Raw genomic sequence first — 20,013 nt, 5'->3', positions numbered from 1 at the left:
CTGCTCTCCCAGCTGTATCTATGACAGCATGAGTGGGCCCCCCTCTCTCCCCAGGGCCCCGGCATTTGCCCAGTGTGCCGGGTGCTGACCCCGGCCCTGACCCCTATTATAGCTATTAGCTGCATGAGGATTCAGCCAACATCTGAAAATGGCTCCGGACAGCCCATCCCATGTATTGTGCTCAGCGGACATGGGTATTTAACGAGTAGAGAGAAGTAAGCTCCTGCCAGACACTTCTCTTGAAGGCCTTGTACCACCCACAGGATCAAAGGGGTTGGACACTGAAATTCAGCATGCCTGATTTTCTACTCTTAAGGTACCTTCACACATAACGATATTGTTAACGATATCGTTGCTATTTGTGACGTAGCAACGATATCGTTAATGAAATCGTTCTGTGTGACAGCGACCAACGATCAGGCCCCTGCTGGGAGATCGTTGGTCGCTGAATTAAGTCCAGAACTTTATTTCGTCGCTGGACTCCCTGGAGACATCGCTGGATCGGCGTGTGTGACACCGATCCAGCGATGTCTTCACTGGTAACCAGGGTAAACATCGGGTAACTAAGCGCAGGGCCGCGCTTAGTAACCCGATGTTTACCCTGGTTACCATGCTAAAAGTAAAAAAAAAACAAACAGTACATACTTACCTAACGCTGTCTGTCCTCCAGCGCTGCGCTCTGCTCTCCTCCTGTACTGGCTGTGAGCCGGAAAGCAGAGCGGTGACGTCACCGCTCTGCTTTCCGGCTCCCAGACAGTACAGGAGGAGAGCAGAGAAGCAGAGCGCAGCGCTGGAGGACAGACAGCGGTAGGTAAGTATCTAGTGTTTGTTTTTTTTTACTTTTAGCATGGTAACCAGGGTAAACATCGGGTTACTAAGCGCGGCCCTGCGCTTAGTTACCCGATGTTTACCCTGGTTACCAGCATCGTTGGTCGCTGGAGAGCGGTCTGTGTGACAGCTCTCCAGCGACCAAACAGCGACGCTGCAGCGATCCGGATCGTTGTCGGTATCGCTGCAGCGTCGCTAAATGTGAAGGTACCTTTACATCATCTGTCAGAGGAGAGTTGGCAGAACCCAGTGAAAACCTTTTGTTAAAGGCGTTGTCCTACCGATAGGTCATTGATATGTTTTGCTTTTCATTTAAAGAAGTTATCCCCTACGCTGATTGGCAGTAGAGGTCACATGACCGAACAGTGTTCCAGGACATGGAATTCTGCCACTACAGAAGAAGAGTATAGATTCTACTTATCATCATACAGTTACACTACATCTCATACACAATTAGAACTATTTTATTTTTATTGAGACTTATTTAATAAACTCATGACAAGTTATATAGAAGCTATATCTGTGAATCGATGCAATTCAAGAGATTCAGTTCTGAGATTTTTCGGCATTTTTAATACCAGGGGATTATGAAGCCAAAGCACAAAGAAAATGGAGGAGGGAGATTTGCATCGTAATGTTTGCAGAACAGATATAGGAAGGAGCGCTTGAGTAATACTCTGGTTTCAAATCTTACCAGTTGCATAGTTTTATTGATGTATTGAGACATTGCAGCATTTAATGGAATATATCACCACATTTGACCTATCTAAATTATTACTATGGGCATACAGATTATAGACTGCTGGATAAAGTCATACCTGCGTGTCTCCTATCAAATGCCTTGTTGTTGAGAAATCATCTCTTATCACTTTTAATAAATGACCTGTTCCAGGCTCTGGGGAGGATGATGCCTTGGAGATAACTCTGCCTCCAGAACTTATTTTACATGAATGGAAGTTACCAGTGTGATGGCTGCTGTCCTGATCTCACTGCAGAGCTGTGTGTGGTTATACCTGACACATCTGCAGGTTCCTCTCAGCTTCCATCTCACAGAAAGTGCTGCAATATTATTGCAATTCAACAGAGCTCAGAGAGCTGTAAAAATGTGTTTGCAAGAATACAAATTTCATTTCTCCTGTCGGTGTTGCTTGTCTCACACTGATAACTCACTTTTATTTAAAATAATCTCTGGAAGCAGAGTTATCTTCCAGGCAGCCTCCTCCCAAAAGCCTAGAAGAGGGTCCTGTACATATAACAAAAATGTGGATTTCTCTATCGCCTCTCATTGGGGGACACAGGAACCATGGGTGTATGCTGCTGCCACTAGGAGGCTGACACTATGCACAAAAAAAAGTTAGCTCCTCCTCTGCAGTGTACACCCCACCGACTGGCATTATGCACTTCAGTTTAGCTTAGTGTCAGTAGGAGGTGGACACGGGTCTTTCATTACACCCTTATCTACCTCAATGTGCGTCGTTTTCTTTCTAGGTTTCCGGAGGGATACAGGGTGAGCAGTCACACCTGTAATCCCACAATATCGACTGAGTATGGCGTGTACTGCTACCCCGTATCCTCATAGATCCCTCAGCAGGCCATGATCCTAGCACACAAGCATGCTCAGAAGTCCGGTCCTAGCTCCGTCCCCCACCCACTCGCCCACCAGAGCCTGTCGGTTGGAGGAGACGAGGACATCAGTCACAGCTCCCTGGACATCTCACTCCTCTTCAGGTTAGTAACGGCATGGGATGTTTGAGGTGAGTATTTTCCCCATCCCATCCCATATTACTCACAGATGTGGGGACCTTTTTCAGCGGTGATAAGGGGTCCCTCTGGAGCTGTGCTGCTCGACTTTATTTATTTAATTTTTTTTTTATTAGGGGATCCCAGGATACCACGGAGGGGGTGCGTTACATGCAGGCAGCCGCATGGGCAAAATTGCCGTATCGCGCGGCAGCCTTTGAGGCAGCCACGCTCCTTCTTGGCTGCTTCACCGCTTCCCCAGTGGCTACGGCCGATCTACCTTCTCAGGGCGGCCGTCTCCCTGCTCGGCGGCCGCAATGCATTCTGGCGCGGCGGCCTTTACAGGCTGCTGGCGCCGTTTCCTCCCCCTGCGACCGCACTGCTCGGTGGCCGCTATGCCTTCTGTTACAGCTTATTACCTGCGGCGCACTGCCCTGGCGCCGCAGTTTTTTCTCTGGCGGCCGCTGGCTCTAATTTAGGTCTTGGCTTCTGCCCGAGCCTACTTCCGGCGCCGCGACTCCGCCCAATTCCATTTTGCTTGTGCGGGCTTTTCTCCCACCCGACAATCTTCCTCCCTGCATTCTTCGCCCACCAGCGCCATCTTGGTGCTCCTGGGCGCACGGCAGACTCCGCACTCCCCACTACACCGCCGCTTGGTGCCACACATTGCCGCTCCGCCCCTTGCAGAGCGCGCATTCTGGCGTCCTTCCATCTGCGTGTTCCCACTTCTTGGATTGCGGCAGGAGCTCACATTGCCTTCCTGCCTAAAGGGCTACTTCTCCGGAGGTCCACCTGCAAGTCGGACAGCTTCCTACATCTGGAATCCGTTTTTGTCAGCCTTGAATAGCTCTGCACTGCAGACTGACACTCCCCTCTGCCCCCCTGTCCCCTAACCCTCTGGCATTTTCTTCCTCTACTTCTTCTGCCTTTGTCAAATACTTTGCATGTTTGTCTTGTAACTGCAAACTTCCGTCAAGTCAGTCCTCTCCACTCTGTCAGGCCTGCAGCAACCCGATTGTTCCCACCGCCCAGGATCCCCCGGCCGCTCCTCTTGAGTGATACCCCCACCCCAGGCTGGGCTTCCTCTCTGTCAAAATCGGTAGCGGATCTAACTCGAGTGTCTCAAACTCTGGTGTCCGTGCTTGATCGATTTTCCCTGCCGGCTCCCGCAGTAGCCAGCAGGTCGCAGGAGCCTCCGTCCGAGCCCTCCATTCTAAGCCGCAAATGGTCTAGACAAAAACGTCGGTCTGAGTCCTCTTCTCGTTCTATCTTGCTCCACGGTCCTTCTCTTGCTAACCAGATTGCGGGTGAAAACCTGGTCTCCGCCTCCCTGAATGCAGCGTCTTGTGCTGCTCAGGCGTCCAGCAATGCTGTTGCCATCCGCCGGACCGTTTGGCTCAAGGCCTGGCAGCCGGATTTGTCTTCTAAAAAGTCCCTTACCAGCCTGCCTTTTCAAGGTTCACGTCTCTTTGGTTCTAAGCTGGACCAAATCATTAAGGACGCCACCGAGGGCGCAAGTTCTCTTCTTCCCCAGTCTAAACCTTGTGCCCCTCCTCCTAGACGGCAGTTTCGGTCCTTTCTGCCTTTTCGTCGCTTCGCGGCGTCAAACTCCTTTTCCCAGCAGCAACAGAGGTCACAGGCACGTCAAGAGAAGACGGTATCCTTTAGACCAGAGGTCCCCAACTCTAGTCCTCAAGGCCCACCAACAGGTCATGTTTTCAGGATTTCCTTTGCATTGCACAGGTGATGCAATTATTACCTGGGCAAGACTAAGGAAATCCTGAAAACATGACATGTTGGTGGGCCTTGAGGACTGGAGTTGGGGACCCCTGCTTTAGACCCACTCCTTCCTGGCGCTCTCGCTACTCCCAGGGTAGATCCTCCAGGTCTAGGGCCGGAAGATCCACCTCGGCTTGACTCACGGCAAGACCCCAGCCCACTTCCCAGGCTGAGCGGCCGTCTCCTCTTCTTCAGGGACATCTGGATCTCCTCAGTAGAGGACGCATGGGTCAGGGAAGTTGTATCTTCGGATACAAAATAGAGTTCGTTTCACGACCCCGGGATCGTTTCTTCGAATCCCAACCTCTAAGAGATCCCGCTCTAGTTCTGGGTTTCTTCGCAGCCATCGCTTCTCTCCTCAAAGCCGTTCCCGTCTCAAAAAAAGAACGGTTCACAGGTTTCTATTCCAATCTTTTTGTGGTACCGAAAAAAGACGGCAAGGTTCGTCCCATTCTGGATCTCAAATTGCTGAACAAGAGAGTTAGTCTGAGACACTTCAGGATGGAATCACTTCGTGCAGTAATTGCTTCCATGGAAGCTCAAGAATTTCTGTGTTCCATAGATATTCAGGACGCCTACCTCCATGTCCCGATATTCCCAGGACATCACCGATTTCCTGCGCTTTGCGGTGTTCCAGGACCATTTTCAGTTCGTCGCCCTGCCGTTCGATCTCACAACCGCTCCCAGGGTTTTCACGAAGATCATGGCGGCGCAGATAACCATCTTGAAGGGTTAGGGGACTGATACTTTTTCCGTACCTCGACGACATCCTCATCAAGGTTCCGTCCTTTTCTCAGGCTCACGAGAGCCTGTCCATCGTCCTCAACACTCTAGCCCATTTCGGGTGGCTTGTCAGCAAGAAGAAATCCTGTCTTGTTCCTTCCCAGCGCCTCGTTTTTCTGGGCATGCTCTTCGACACTCGTCAGACCAAAGTCTTCCTTCCCGAGGACAAGAGATCCATCCTTCGTCGGGACGTACGCTTGCTCCAGGGTCCTCGGCTTCCCTCCTTCCGATCGGCCATGAAGGTTCTGGGGAGGATGGTAGCAACATTGGAATTGATTCCCTTCGCCCAATTTCACTCACGACCTCTTCAGCAGGCCATCCTGTCACAGTGGGACAGGTCTGTCTTGTCCCTGGATCGTCCGATCCGACTCTCTCCCCGGGTCAAACGGTCCCTCAACTGGTGGCTGACGTCACCTCTCATCTCCAAGGGCAGGTCCTTCCTTCCAGTTCACTGACAGGTGGTGACGACAGACGCCAGCCTGCTAGGCTGGGGTGCGTTGTTTCGCCACCTGACTGTTCAGGGTCGTTGGTCGGCGCAGGAGTCTTCTCTGCCAATCAACGTCCTTGAGATTCGGGCCATCTTTCTCTCCCTTCGTCACTGGGAAAGAATTCTCAGGGGTCTACCTATCCGAATCCAGATAGACAATGCCACGGCGGCGGCATATGTCAACCATCATGGGATATGGCTCTTAACTGCTTAGGCCTCCACTGATCCCGAGAACCGGAGCTCTGAAGAGCCACAGCTGAATGGAGCGTAGGCGGATCATATGCACTTGCTGCTCCATTCATTCTAATAGGAGCGCCACACTCTGCAATCTTTGGGGCTCTATTTAGAAGGAACGGAGAGGCAGTGTGCATGATGTATCTGTGCTTCTTCATTGGGGGACTTGGCAGTCAGATCCCAGTGATTGGAAAGTACTTCCCCTGTGAATAGAGGGATAACTTTTAAATGAAACACCCGTTTACAATGCCTGACCATTTAAATTATTTATAGTTAAAATTAAGAAATGGATTTAAGATGCATACTGTCACAACTCTGTTGTTGGAATACCAGGGTTGTCTTCACTGTACCTAGCTATCCCTGCTCCCCGAATTACTTCTGATGGTTAAGAGGCCGGGGCCATGTAACTTACTGACCTCCTGAATCAGCCCTATATCTGTCCACCTCCCCCACCCAGGGAAGTGGGGAGTATTCGTGTGTGTGTGTGTGTGGATAGATAGATAGATAATATATCTATCTATTAGACAGATAGATCTATAGATAGATATGTAGATATATATATATATATATATATATATATATATATCGATCCAAAAGTAATGATAATCGGTTATTTCTATTGCACACATAAATTAAAATAAAATGTTTTCTTCTCTCTTAGGTACCCACTAGTCCAGGAAAAAAAAATTACTTAAATAGACCACGATCCCGGGAGCTACATTCATTTGAATATGAACTGCCGAGGAGTGAACATCAAAATGGAAAAAAACGAGCTCAGAGCTGTCATCAAATACCTCTGCTTGAAAAAAATGGCTACCAAAGACATACACAGCGACTTGGTGGAAACATTGGGGGACTCTTCTCCTCCATATTCCACAGTTGCACGCTGGGCCAAGGAATTTAAGCTGGGAAGAACATCGACGGAAAATGAACATCGTGAAGGATGCCCATCCACGTCCCTCAATGAAGAAAACGTGAAAAAAGTTGAAGAAGTTGTATTGGCAGATCGAAGAGTGACTCAGGCATGTAGCTGAGGTCACAGGGATCTCATATGGCAGTATTCAAAGAATCCTTGCAAAAGAATTGCATATGAGAAAGGTCTCCGCGTGTTGGGTGCCAAAAATGTTAACCAACGAACAAAAGAAGAAACGAGTTGACATTTCAATAGCAAATCTCGAAAAGTTCCAAGCAGACAAGGAAAATTTTTTGTCACGTTTTTTGACCATGGACGAGACCTGGATCCACCACTTTGATCCCGAAACTAAACAACAATCGATGACATGGAAACGAGCCGACGAACCGACGCCGAAGAAATTCAGAGTGTCAAGCTCAGCAGGGAAGGTTATGGCGTCCGTTTTTTGGGACGCTGAAGGAATTATTATGGTGGACTATTTGGAGAAGGGAGCCACTATTACGGGCTCCTACTACGCAGAACAAATAAGAAGATTGCGGGAGGCTATCAAGGAGAAAAGGCGCGGCAAACTGCGGGCTGGAGTGTTGTTTCACCAAGATAACGCGCCGGCTCACAAAGCTGCTGTTGCCATGGCTACCATTCAAGAAGCGGGCTTTGAACTGGTGGAACACCCCCCCTATTCACCAGATCTAGCCCCCAGTGACTTCTTTCTCTTTCCTCGGCTCAAGGAACACCTCCAGGGCAAGAAATTTGACGACAATAGCGACGTGATAACCGCTGTTGGGGATTTTTTTGAGGGTCAAGATCAAGAATTTTTTTCGAAGGGAATTCTAAGTTTAGAAAAGAGATGGACTAAATGTATAGACTTGTTAGGAGACTATGAAGAAAAATAAATTTATTTTTTGACTATATTCATTGTGTTTAGTATTGATTATCATTACTTTTGGATTGTGTGTGTATATATATATGTATGTGTATATATATATATATATATATATATATATATATATATATATATATATATATATATATATGTATATATATATATATATATATATATATATATATATATATATATACACACACAGTGCCTACAAGTAGTATTCAACCCCCTGCAGATTTAGCAGGTTTACACATTTGGAATTAACTTGGCATTGTGACATTTGGACTGTAGATTAGCCTGGAAGTGTGAAATGCACTGCAGCAAAAAAAAATGTTATTTCTTTGTTTATTTTTTTTTTTTTTAATTGTGAAAAGTCGTTTCAGAGGGTCATTTATTATTCAACCCCTCAACCCACCAGAATTCTGTTTGGTTCCCCTAAAGTATTAAGAAGTAGTTCAGGCACAAAGAACAATGAGTTTCACATGTTTGGATTAATTATCTCTTTTTCCAGCCTTTTCTGACTATTTAAGACCCTCCCCAAACTTGTGAACAGCACTCATACATGGTCAACATGGGAAAGACAAAGGAGCATTCCAAGGCCATCAGAGACAAGATCGTGGAGGGTCACAAGGCTGGCAAGGGGTACAAAACCCTTTCCAAGGAGTTGGGCCTACCTGTCTCCACTGTTGGGAGCATCATCCGAAAGTGGAAGGCTTATGGAACTACTGTTAGCCTTCCACGGCCTGGACAGCCTTTGAAAGTTTCCTCCCGTGCCGAGGCCAGGCTTGTCCGAAGAGTCAAGGCTAACCCAAGGACAACAAGGAAGGAGCTCCGGGAAGATCTCATGACAGTGGGGACATTGGTTTCAGTCAATACCATAAGTAACGTACTCCACCGCAATGGTCTCCGTTCCAGACGAGCCCGTAAGGTACCTTTACTTTCAAAGCGTCATGTCAAGGCTCGTCTACAGTTTGCTCATGATCACTTGGAGGACTCTGAGACTGACTGGTTCAAGGTTATCTGGTCTGATGAGACCAAGATCGAGAATTTTGGTGCCAACCACACACGTGACGTTTGGAGACTGGATGGCACTGCATACGACCCCAAGAATACCATCCCTACAGTCAAGCATGGTGGTGGCAGCATCATGCTGTGGGGCTGTTTCTCAGCCAAGGGGCCTGGCCATCTGGTCTGCATCCATGGGAAGATGGATAGCACGACCTACCTGGAGATTTTGGCCAAGAACCTCCGCTCCTCCATCAAGGATCTTAAGATGGGTCGTCATTTCATCTTCCAACAAGACAACGACTCAAAGCGCACAGCCAAGAAAATCAAGGCCTGGTTCAAGAGGCAAAAAATCAAGGTGTTGCAGTGGCCTAGTCAGTCTCCTGACCTTAACCCAATTGAAAACTTGTGGAAGGAGCTCAAGATTAAAGTCCACATGAGACACCCAAAGAACCTAGATAACTTGGAGAAGATCTGCATGGAGGAGTGGGCCAAGATAACTCCAGAGACCTGTGCCGGCCTGATCATGTCTTATAAAAATATGCACTCAGACAACAGAGAGGAACACCGGGAATAAAAGGGAGGTAAACCAAATTAGAGAGCGAAAGAAATTTGCACACAGAAGAAATACTAAGGGACAATCGCAGATCAACACTCCAAATGCCTCTACCAAAAACTGACACCTCCACCCCATCCCAGGCAGTACAAGGTTAACGCTGGCAATTCAGATCTCTGAGATGAGTATATAATGTAGAGCAGAGTGGCCAACACTGAAGAGCTGAGATCATCCAAGCAGGAAAGCTTCAAAGACTCTAAGCTGAACCATTTTACCCTTGCACTGCTAGCAGAAACCTGCATTATTTAATATGAAGGGGAAGTGCTTCTAATCAGTGCAGGAGTACGTGAAATCAGACATTGCGGTCTAGTAGCCCTTCTCTGTCGCGGTAATCCTGTGGCACATATTGATTTTATTAATGTGCCCATTTTTAGAAGTGGTGTCTCATTCCTTTATTAGTAAAGCCAGTCTCCCTCTCTTGGGTAGCCTTTGGTACTGGTCACGTAATGGCTGTAAATGGAAGTGCATGTGACCATATTCAGTATTCCACTGTCTCCACTGCACTAAGATGGTATTATAGAAGAGGCTGAAGGAGGTGTATTGTGAAATTCCCCTCCTTCCATTCCCATTTTATGGATGGGGTCAAGGATTGGTAAAACGAGTGGGCACAGGACAGAGCTTTAACTGATGGATGCATTAAGTTGAACATCTGCATCTTTAACCCCTTAGTGACGGAGCCAAATTTTTGAAATCTGACCAGTGTCACTTTATGTGGCAATAACTCTGCAATGCTTCAACAAATCCCAGTGATTTTGAGTTTGTTTTTTCGTGACACATTATACTTTATGATAATGGTAAATTTAGGTCAATGTTTTGTGTTTCTTTATAAAAAAAATATCAAAAATTTGAGAAAAATGTTAAAATATTAGCAATTTTCAAACTTTGAATGATTATCCCTTTAATCCAGAAAGTTATACCAAGCAAACCATTAATAAATAGCATTTCCCTCATGTCGGCTTTACATCAGCACCATTTGTAAAATGTTATTTTATTTTGTTAGTATTTTAGGAGGTTTAAAAATGTAGCAGCAATTTTTCATTTTTTCAAGGAAATTTACATTTATTTTTTTAGGGAACTATCCATGTTTGAAGTGACTTTAGGGGTCTCATATATTGGGAAACCCCCAAACGTGATACCATTTTAAAAACAGCACCCTCTGACATATTGAAAACTGCTTTTAGATAGTTTATTAACCCTTCAGGTGCTTTACAGAAATTAATGCAAAGTGGCATGACAAATGAAAATGTGTATTTTTACCACCTAAATGCCGGTAACTTCTGAACAGGTTACAACAGCCGGCAGACTCTAAGGCCGCTCTTTGGTCGTGAATTACCATGGCAAACATCAGGACCACACAATCATGATCTGAGGGCACCAATTGGGATAAAGAGGAAGCCCTCACACTCTGTTTACCATTTATAATGATGTAGTCACTATTGACTGCAGCATCTAAATGGTTATGGACTGTGCCAACATTGATCATGGCTGATACAGCAAGTTGTCAGCTATAGTGTACAGCCGACAGCTGCTGGATTGTTACCTGTATGGGGAGGCTATACTCTTATATCTCAGGTCAGTTAAAAGACGTATTGGCTGTCACTAAGGGGTTAAAACCCCATTTAGTAGCTATTGCCATGATATAGCCAAACTATGGCAGGTGTAGAGGAAAGAGCAGTAACCTATTACTTCTGAAACTGATATCCTGTGTAAGTGATCGGCTCCCCTCGGACCAGCAGGGTTATCTGAAGAAGTGCTCCATTTAATCTATAAGCCAGTCTTCAGCTGATAGAACTGCACTGGGCATCTCATCTTTATAGTTTGAGACCAGGCACAGTGCTAAAATGTTTTTATCTTCCTGGAGTACCCTTTTAAGGAATAACTGTCAAAACTGTAAAAAGCTAGACTGTAAAATTCATTCCATATTTTAATGTTTTTTTTTGTTTGTTTTTTTTCCTTAGGTTCTGTCTTGCTGAGTACTTTAATGCAACAATCAGAGCCCTTTGGTCCTCCTGGTCTATACCACCTTCTCCACAGTAACCCGTGCGGAATGACAGTACCTTCTATACAGAGAGCCCAATCAAGCAAGTGAGCAAAAATCAGGGCTATATTGCCTATTGTAGGAAGAGAATATGTGGGTGCTTTGTTCCTACGAGACTCTTTAACCCCTTCATGACCGGAGTTATTTTCGTTTTTTGCTCCCCTCCTTCCCAGAGCCATAACTTTTTTATTTTTAACTTTATTTTCCCGGTAGCTGGCGCTCACTTGGTATGAGCGCCAACTACCGGGTGGTGCTCATAGCAATCTGGCAATGACAACCATAGAGGTCTGCAGGAGACCCATTGGTGACCCACGATCACATGACAGAGGTCACCGATGGACTGAAATCCAGCACGATTGCAGAAAGCGCATTTTAAATGCCGCTGTCATTCCACCCGCGGCTCTTCCGGGCACATGTCAGCTGTTCAAAACAGCTGACATGTACCGGGAAAGATTTGGGCTCACTGCTGGAGCCCACATCAAAGGGAGGGTGTCCGACATCAGCGTACTATTATGCCCGATGTCGGAAAGGGGTTAAAGGGAATCTGTGAGCAGGTTTTTGCAACCGGAGAGCAGCATAATGTAGGGACAGAGACCCGGTTTCCAATGATGTACCACTTTGATTTCTGGGTGCAGCTGTCCTGCCACAATCAGAGCTTTTAGATTTAGGATAAAGTTTAAAGCTGCCTCCGCTGTGACCAGGCTATGCATATATAATGTCTATAGACAGTGAGCTGCTTATCACAGGAGGTTGCGTTGCCGGACTCATGTAGTTCTGCAATCTTAGTCTCTTAGTGATAAATTCTTCACAGTTAGTAAACTAAAGCACTGCACTTTGACAAGTGACACATCCCTAAATTCTGTGTTTCAGCCTCTGTCTCCTGCTGTCTTCGGATTACATAGCAAAAACCTGCTGACAGATCCCCTTTAAGAGAAAACATACAGAATTGGAATTATTTACTTTTAGTTTAAAATGTTTGTTTAATAGTAACATAGTAAAAGACATATACTTTTTAACAAATATTGCATTTAATTGATATTTTGACAAATTATTTACTTTAAACTATTTTTATGGGATAATCTTTAACCACTTAATCGCAGGACGCTATCAATGTATGGACAGTGGGGAGCAGTAGTGCACATGTTTAACCATCGCCCCATACGCCGTGAATAGTGGAGGTCATTCATGCACAGTACTGTTTCACACAGGGGACTGCAATACTTGTCCCCATCCATCATTTATTTTCTTTTTATCTATCGTATGCATGTGTGATAAATGATTTTGGGACAGCCCCGTTAAGGAAAGGTAAAAGCAGGACACCTCTGTATATCATTGTATTTGCTTTTGACGGTGTCATAACTGTAATCCTGTGTTACTAAGCACTGCAGGCACATTAAGTCCCAGCGTTACAGTTCCATCACAATCTGCAGCCCTTAAAGACTGTCAGAAACTGGCAATTTCTGGACTCAATTCAATTGCCTTGGATGATGAAGGAACAGAAAAAAGAGATTCACCGTGCCAAAATGGAAAAGGACATCTCAGCAAAATGTGTCGGCTTACAGGTGCTCTGCATATCCTGCCTCTCATGGAGTATCACATTACTGCGTACTACCAGGCCCTGCAATCTCTGGAGAAATCAGACATCGGTTCACCCGATAGTCAGTCCATCTCGGCCACTGACAGCCACACGACGGCCAATGCAGAGGACGCCATTTCAAGGTATACAGAACCTGCGCTGGCCTCACTTGAGATCTTGTATCATCTGGTGTTTTCTAGCCTGGACGTTGTACAGACTTTGCTGCAGAAAAGTGCAGCAGGAATGACCCCATCAGAAGCCGAGCCTCTTACAAATGGAGATCCAGTAAATGAACGGATGCTGCATCCTTTATTTAACATAATAGTACTGCTCTTGTCATCTACTGTTGTCACCTATAAGAGAGAAATTATCCGAGAGCTGGCGCTCCGCGTACTGGTGAAATTGGCAGAAAATTCATCTAATGAGCAGTTGACCAGGTAATCTATCCATCATTATTTTTATTTTAATTATTATTATTACATTTTTTTTTTTTTTTTTTTAGAAAACTGTGAAGTTTAAATTCCTCATTTTTTGGAATTAGAGAGTGGAAGATGAGTTGGTCTGTCAACATTATATTCAACCTCCTCAACCCTTAGAATTGAAGAATGGTAGAGTTGGAAGGGACCTCCAGGGTCTTCATGGCCAACCCCCCTGCTCAATGCAGGATTCACTAAACCATCTCAGCCTTGCCAGTAGTATTTTTGTTGGGGCATTTTTTTTTTTTTTTAAGGGAACCTGTCACCCCCAAAATCGAAGATGAGCCAAGCCCACCAGCATCAGGGGCTTATCTACAGCATTACAGAATGCTGTAGATAATCCCTCGATGTAACGTGAAAGATGAGAAAAATAGGTTAGATTATAGTCACGCGGGCGGTCCGATCCGATGGGTGTCCCGGTCCGGCACCTCCCATCTTCTTACAATGACGTCCTCTTCTTGTCTTCACGCTGCGGCTCCGGCGTACTTTGTCTGCCCTGTTGAGGGCAGAGCAAAGTACTGCAGTGCGCAGGCGTCGGGAAAGGTCAGAGAGGCCCAGCACCTGCGCACTGCAGTACTTTGCACAGCCCTCAACAGGGCAGACAAAGTACGCCGGAGCCGCAGCGTGAAGACAAGAAGAGGACGTCATCGTATGAAGATGGGAGGCCCTGGACCACGACGCCCATTGGACCAGAACCGGAGCGGGACCTCCCCTGGGTGAGTATAATCTAACCTCTTTTTCTCATCTTTCAGGTTACATCGGGGCTTATTTACAGAATTACAGAATGCGCAGGATGAACAATATACGTCATAAATGCCCTAACTTGGAATACCGCCTTTAAGACATTTTTGGTTCTAAAATGATTGTTAAAATACTGTTAGACTAGGGTCACATTGCGTTAGTGCAATCCGTTTAGCGCTAGCGGGTTGCGCTAACGCAATGTTTTTAATGGGGCCGCGTCCCAGGGTCGCGGTAACGTCCCCGCTCTCGCAGATCCCCGATCTGCGAGAGCGGGAAACGGACCGCGGGCGCGCCTCGGACGCTGCAAGCAGCGTCCGCGGCGCGCCAGGAAACACCGACGCGTCGCTAGCGCGTGCCGAACATGGCACGCGCTAGTGCTGCGCGTTCCCATTGCCGTGAATGGGCGCGCTAACGGACACGTTGCACAGCGTTAATTTCGTCGTGCAACGCTGTCCGTTAGCGCGTTCCCATTAATGCAGTGGGAACCCAGCCTTAGTTACTTTAATACTTTTTCCTGTGCTGATTATGCTCTAACCATTTGCCCTTAGGTTTCAGGGATTGCTCAGCTCTCCTGTGCTGCTTCAATGTTTATCTCCAGATTCTTCTCTCTCTCTGGTTCTCAAGACTGTCCGGTTGTTGGCGCTTGTTGCAGATGATGAGAGGCTAGCTGGTCTCTTGTGTTCGGGATCAGGTCAGTGATCCTTTATGCTTTGGAAAAAAAACCCACCATGCAAGACAAAAATGTAACTTCAAATCAAGTAATACAATTCCATTATAGATCCTATCACTTATGCAATGGTGTCATTTGTTTTCCAATTTTACACAAATGGTTCCCAAACAGTTGTACCTATGTAAAATAACAAACTCAGATAGTACTCACCCTCCCTGGGTCCAGCACTGGTTCTCCACCATTACTCCAGTCCAGTGTGTTATATTTGATTGTCACATTGACGGCACACATCACTGCTACAGCCAGTGACTTAAGATCAGCGGCTCATGACACTTTTTGGATCTTTGAGACTTTTTTTTTTTTTTTTTTTTAACACTGGCCCTAATTAAAAAGCATACTAGAGTAAGATGTGCCTAATTTAGTAAGAGACACACTAGAACTTCTTGGTAAACTTGGCATATGTCTTGCTGTATTCCCCAGGGCTGGTATAAGTTTTTACTATAATTTACACCAGTTTCTGGTGTAAATTTGTCAGACTTCATACGGTCTCTTCTTTTCTCCTTCGCCTCATTGGGGGACACAGCCAGTGGGTGTATGCTGCTGCTGCCACTAGGAGGCTGACACTAAGTGATACACAGAAAGTTCTCTCCTCCCCTGCAGTATACACCTCCTGCTGGCTCTCAGCTAACCAGTTCTTGCTTAGTTTCCGTAGGAGGCACACGGACGGGTCTGCTATTCAGACCCAAAACTCTTTATTATTTTATTTTTATCTTTTAAATTTTTAGATTTTTACCTTTTACAACGGACAAAGGGGCAATGGATCCTTTCAAGGCTCCGATCTCCCTGAACCATCAACAGTCGAGCACGGAGAGTGTCGCCTCTCCGTATTTTCTCCTGCGACGTGCCACGCCTGAGCTGATTCTTAGGGGCGACTGGTCCCTTCAAGGGCACCGATCTCCCCACACCCTGAACGGACGAGCACATGGAGTGTCGCCTCCACGTACCCTCTTCCGCAGCCAGGCCTAATGCCGGACATTCAGCCCTGTTCCCTTTGGATGTACAGAGGCCTATCTCGTGGCGTCCGAGCAGCCCCCACTGCACCACCACTGTTGAAAGCGGATGGTACAAGGAGGCGGACGGTACCTCTCCACCTCCCTGCTAAAGGGACGATGGATTGAGGTTTTCTCTTTATCCCTGCACTGTCCAAACAGCAGCGACAGCAGTGGATCTCTTCTTCTAACTTCCCTGACCTGCTGAACAGAGCTGCATACTCTGCCTTGCGGCAGATTCCTAGGTAAGTGCCGGGATTCTAGTGGCTGGAGGGCTCTGCGCAACCTGCGGTTTTTCCCCCTTTCCTTTTTTGCAGCGACGGGTTGTTTATTCCCGCTCGGAACCAAAAATTTAGCCCCCGGTTTCGGGTTTATGTAGGCCGCCTCCTCCGGCAGCATACAGAGGGGGATAATGGATTGGAAAACTATGTCCAGTATTCCCTGGTCCTCACGCTGGTCTTGAAGGCACACGACCAGCATAAACGCTATGTCCAGTATTCCCTGGTCCTAAAGCTAGTCTTAAAGGCCCTCGATCAGCAAAAACGCTATGCCCAGCATTTCCTGGTCCTAAAGCTAGTCTTAAAGGCTCTCGACCAGCAATCCCTGGTCTTAAACACACATGACCAGCACTCCCTGGTCTTGAAGGTACATGACCAGCATTCCCTGGTCTTAAATGTACATGACCAGCACTCCCTGGTCTTCAAGGCACATTTCCAGTATTCACTGGTGTTAAAGGTACATGACCAGCATTCCCTGGTCTTAAATGTGTACATGACCAGCATACCCTGGTCTGAAAGGCACATAACCAGCCCGAAGCCGGTCACCATTCCCAGAGTACCTAGTTCAAATGAGCGCAGGAGCCCTCTGCCGCCACCGATCCCAGTTTTTTCCCGGGGTACCTAGTTCCTCTAAGTGGGCTTCGTCTCTGCCGCAATCCATGGCTTCTCTGACCAAGAGATTGTATATGTGAACCCGCTGTGGTTCGGAGTGCTCGCACATGGATCCTCTCCTATATGTGAACCCGCTGTGGTTCGGAGTGCTCGCACATGGATCCTCTCCTACACGGGGGCCGTCGGCTAGCAAGGGCCACAAGTATTCTAGAAACGTACCGGCGTCTAGAAAATGGGAGCTTCATTTCTTGATCTCCCTCACCAATGATTTGCTGAGAACTAGACTACGCATCTGAATCGGAGGTGACCGTGGATCTGGACTCTCCAAAGCCTCAGCACAAGCTGGATTCGCCTATTTAGGCCATCAACCAATCTCTGTAGATTGACAAGGGCTACGGTTCTGCTCTAGATCACGCAGGTTTTTCTCCAAATGGAGATAAACTCCTTCTTGGTAGTGCATTTGCCATTTCCTGGACAGCGAGCGTCCGGATAATAATAATAATAATAATAATAATAATTTTTATTTATATAGCGCCAACATATTCCGCAGCGCTTTACAAATTATAGAGGGGACTTGTACAGACAATAGACATTACAGCATAACAGAAATTACAGCATAACAGAAATACAGTTCAAAACAGATACCAGGAGGAATGAGGGCCCTGCTCGCAAGCTTACAAACTATGAGGAAAAGGGGAGACACGAGAGGTAAATGGTAACAATTGCTTTAGTTATTCGGATAAGCGATTCACTGGCCAGCACCATGGTAGCGCAGTGGAAAACACTGGTGTTTGTACAGCATGGGAGTCCAGGGTTCCAGCCCCACCATAAGCAATCACAAATGGTCTTGCTCTAGAAACAGAAGCCTCTTCAAGCACGGTATCCTTCTTTTCTGCAATATGCAAACACAGCGACACCAGATGCCATGCCTGGTTTAATTGTTTTTAAGGGCGACAGGTCCTTCAAAGGACACCGATCTCCTCACACCATCATCAAATGAGCACATGGAGTGTCGTCTCCACGTATTCTCTTCTACAGCCGGGCCTAATGCCAACCCGGTCCACCCGGGGACTTGAACTCCATGGATGTACAGATGCCCTCCTCTTGATGTCCGAGCAGTCCCCCTCTGCATCACCACTATTTAGCGGAGGATGCGAGGAGGCGGACTTATCCTCTCAACCTCCCTGTTAAGAGGATGGTTGATTGAGGGTTCATCCTTTTATCTCTGCACGTTCAATGACGGCAGTAACTCAAGAGATGTTTTTCTTTCCTCACCTGCTGGACGCAGCTGCGCACTTTGCTACCTGACAGCTTAACTCCTGCAGTATACCTACCAGTATCCCTGCCCGATGGATCATCTTTTAAAGATACCACGGACGGTCAGACAATCTGACTCGTTCCATCTTGCAGCCTCGAGTTCAGCACTCTACCTTTCCTTAGCCCGGCACGGGTTGCCAGAGCAATAGTCTCCTGGCCGGAGACCTTGGCTACTTTGATTCACAATAACTAAAAAAATTGGAGTAGTGTCCACAATGCATAGGAGTGTCCTATGTAAATGTGCTATAGACCTCTCCACAGGGTGTTTGGTCTATGTAGCTTTTGTTACTGATGGTTCCAGTGTTGGTCTATATTTGTTTGATTCAGAACAGTTGTCTTTCTCTGGAGACAGTACAGCTGGTCAATCAAATCTCTTGAGCGGGAGACTTTGTGGTGCATGCCTCTTCGAATGCGGCTAGTTGTACCACGCTGTCTGCAGGGAATGCCATTTCATTCAGAAGGGCTTGATGGATTAGAGAACAGAAGCATACTCCGTGTAAAAAAATAAATAAATAAACCTCTGACATCCCTCCCGTACACAGTGGTCGCTTATTCGGTGAGAAGTTGGGGGTGTTCCCCACGCAGGAACAAAGGATCGCAGGCTTCCTATAGATCCAACCAACAGTGGAAGGGTTGTCCAGGACAGTCTAGATCTAAGGGATCTTGGTTCCAAAAAAGGGGACCGAAAAGTAAGACTGATCCTGGACCTCTAACTTCTAACAAGCTTCGAAAAGGTCCTCCTCCTTTGGATGGAGTTCCTCCACTCGACCATCACTTCAATGGGAAAAGGTGGAGTTTTCTGACATCCATCGACATTCGGGATGCTTACCTTCACAAGTCACGACCTTGCCCTTCGGCTTTGCTACTGCTTCCAGAGCGTTCCCCATTATCATGGCGGCTGTCATGTCCCTCTGGCACTCAGGGCAGGATCGCCACGCACCCAATCTGGTCGACTTCCAGCCGTTCTTCCAGGATTGCGCTGAGTCCGTCTATATATACCTTACGATACCCTTCTCCACCTGGGCTGGCGGATAGGCTTAGACAGTTCTTCCTCATTTCTAGCCCAGCAGATATCCTTTTTAAGGATGATCCTGGCCACCTCCAGAGGGTTGGTTATCCGTGGTCCTTCAACAGGGAACCCCCGCTCTTGGTCACTCAACCCCTCATTCCAGGCCAGAATGGCCTGCCTGGTCATGGGCTATCTTCTCTGCTACATCATTAAAAGAAGCGGGTTCTCAGGACGGCTGAATTTCAGCCCAGTCCGTACCTGCCCTCATTCCATCCATTCTGCTTTGATGATCCCTAGGAAGAATAATAGCAATGGAGGCAGTTCCCTTCGCTCCGCTTGTTTTCTGCAGGGCAAACCGGTTTCCAGAGGGTAGTCTCTTAGGATCTCCCCCCGGATGAGAAAGATGCTTTCTCCCAGTTCAATAGTTACTCGTGACTACGGAGCGTCACCACACTGCTCAAAGCCTCTGGTTATCTCGGGAATCCAGTCTCCCGATCAGTTTTCTGGGCATCCCAACAGTACCTCTGCTCCTACAGCAGGCCCAATGCCTTCTGGCAGGTCTCCCCATCCAAATAAAGCGGTGCCATACGTCTATCATCTAGCAGGTACCCGCGGTCAGGCACCTTGACCTAGGTACCTCACACTCTCTGATGGGCCGAGATCTATCATTCGGTGATCTCGGCACTACTCATCCCAGGAGTAGAACTCTGGGCGGCAGTTTTCCTCAGCCGACAGGGTCTCTCCTCATGTGAGTGGGAATTTCATCCGGAAGTCTTCCAACATTTCTGCCTTCACTGGAGCACTTCATATGTAGATCGGATGGCGTCCAGATTGAACGCCAATGTACTCGAGTTCATGGTTCGGCCTCGAGATCCAAAAGCCATTGCAGTGCATGATCTGGTTCTTCTGTGATACCAGCTCCATCACGCCTCTTCCACTAGTTCCGAGGGTCTTTAGGAAGCAGGAAGGCCCCAGTGAT

At 47.1% G+C, this 20,013-nt stretch overlaps 1 protein-coding gene across 1 annotated transcript in view; it reads left to right on the top strand.

Annotated features, from left to right (window-relative positions):
- Positions 1-20,013, top strand: part of ATRIP (ATR interacting protein) — a 69,632-nt gene that overhangs the window by 28,592 nt on the left and 21,027 nt on the right. The window contains exons 8-10 of the mRNA XM_069736925.1: positions 11,227-11,353; positions 12,687-13,319; positions 14,648-14,790. Coding sequence (XP_069593026.1) covers positions 11,227-11,353; positions 12,687-13,319; positions 14,648-14,790 — 903 coding nt within the window. The remainder of the gene's footprint in view (positions 1-11,226; positions 11,354-12,686; positions 13,320-14,647; positions 14,791-20,013) is intronic.

This window comes from Ranitomeya imitator, chromosome 8 (genome assembly GCF_032444005.1).
Source record: "Ranitomeya imitator isolate aRanImi1 chromosome 8, aRanImi1.pri, whole genome shotgun sequence".
Lineage (NCBI taxonomy): Eukaryota > Metazoa > Chordata > Amphibia > Anura > Dendrobatidae > Ranitomeya > Ranitomeya imitator.
Note: the sequence above shows the minus strand (reverse complement) of the source record. Positions and strands in the feature narration are given on the sequence as shown.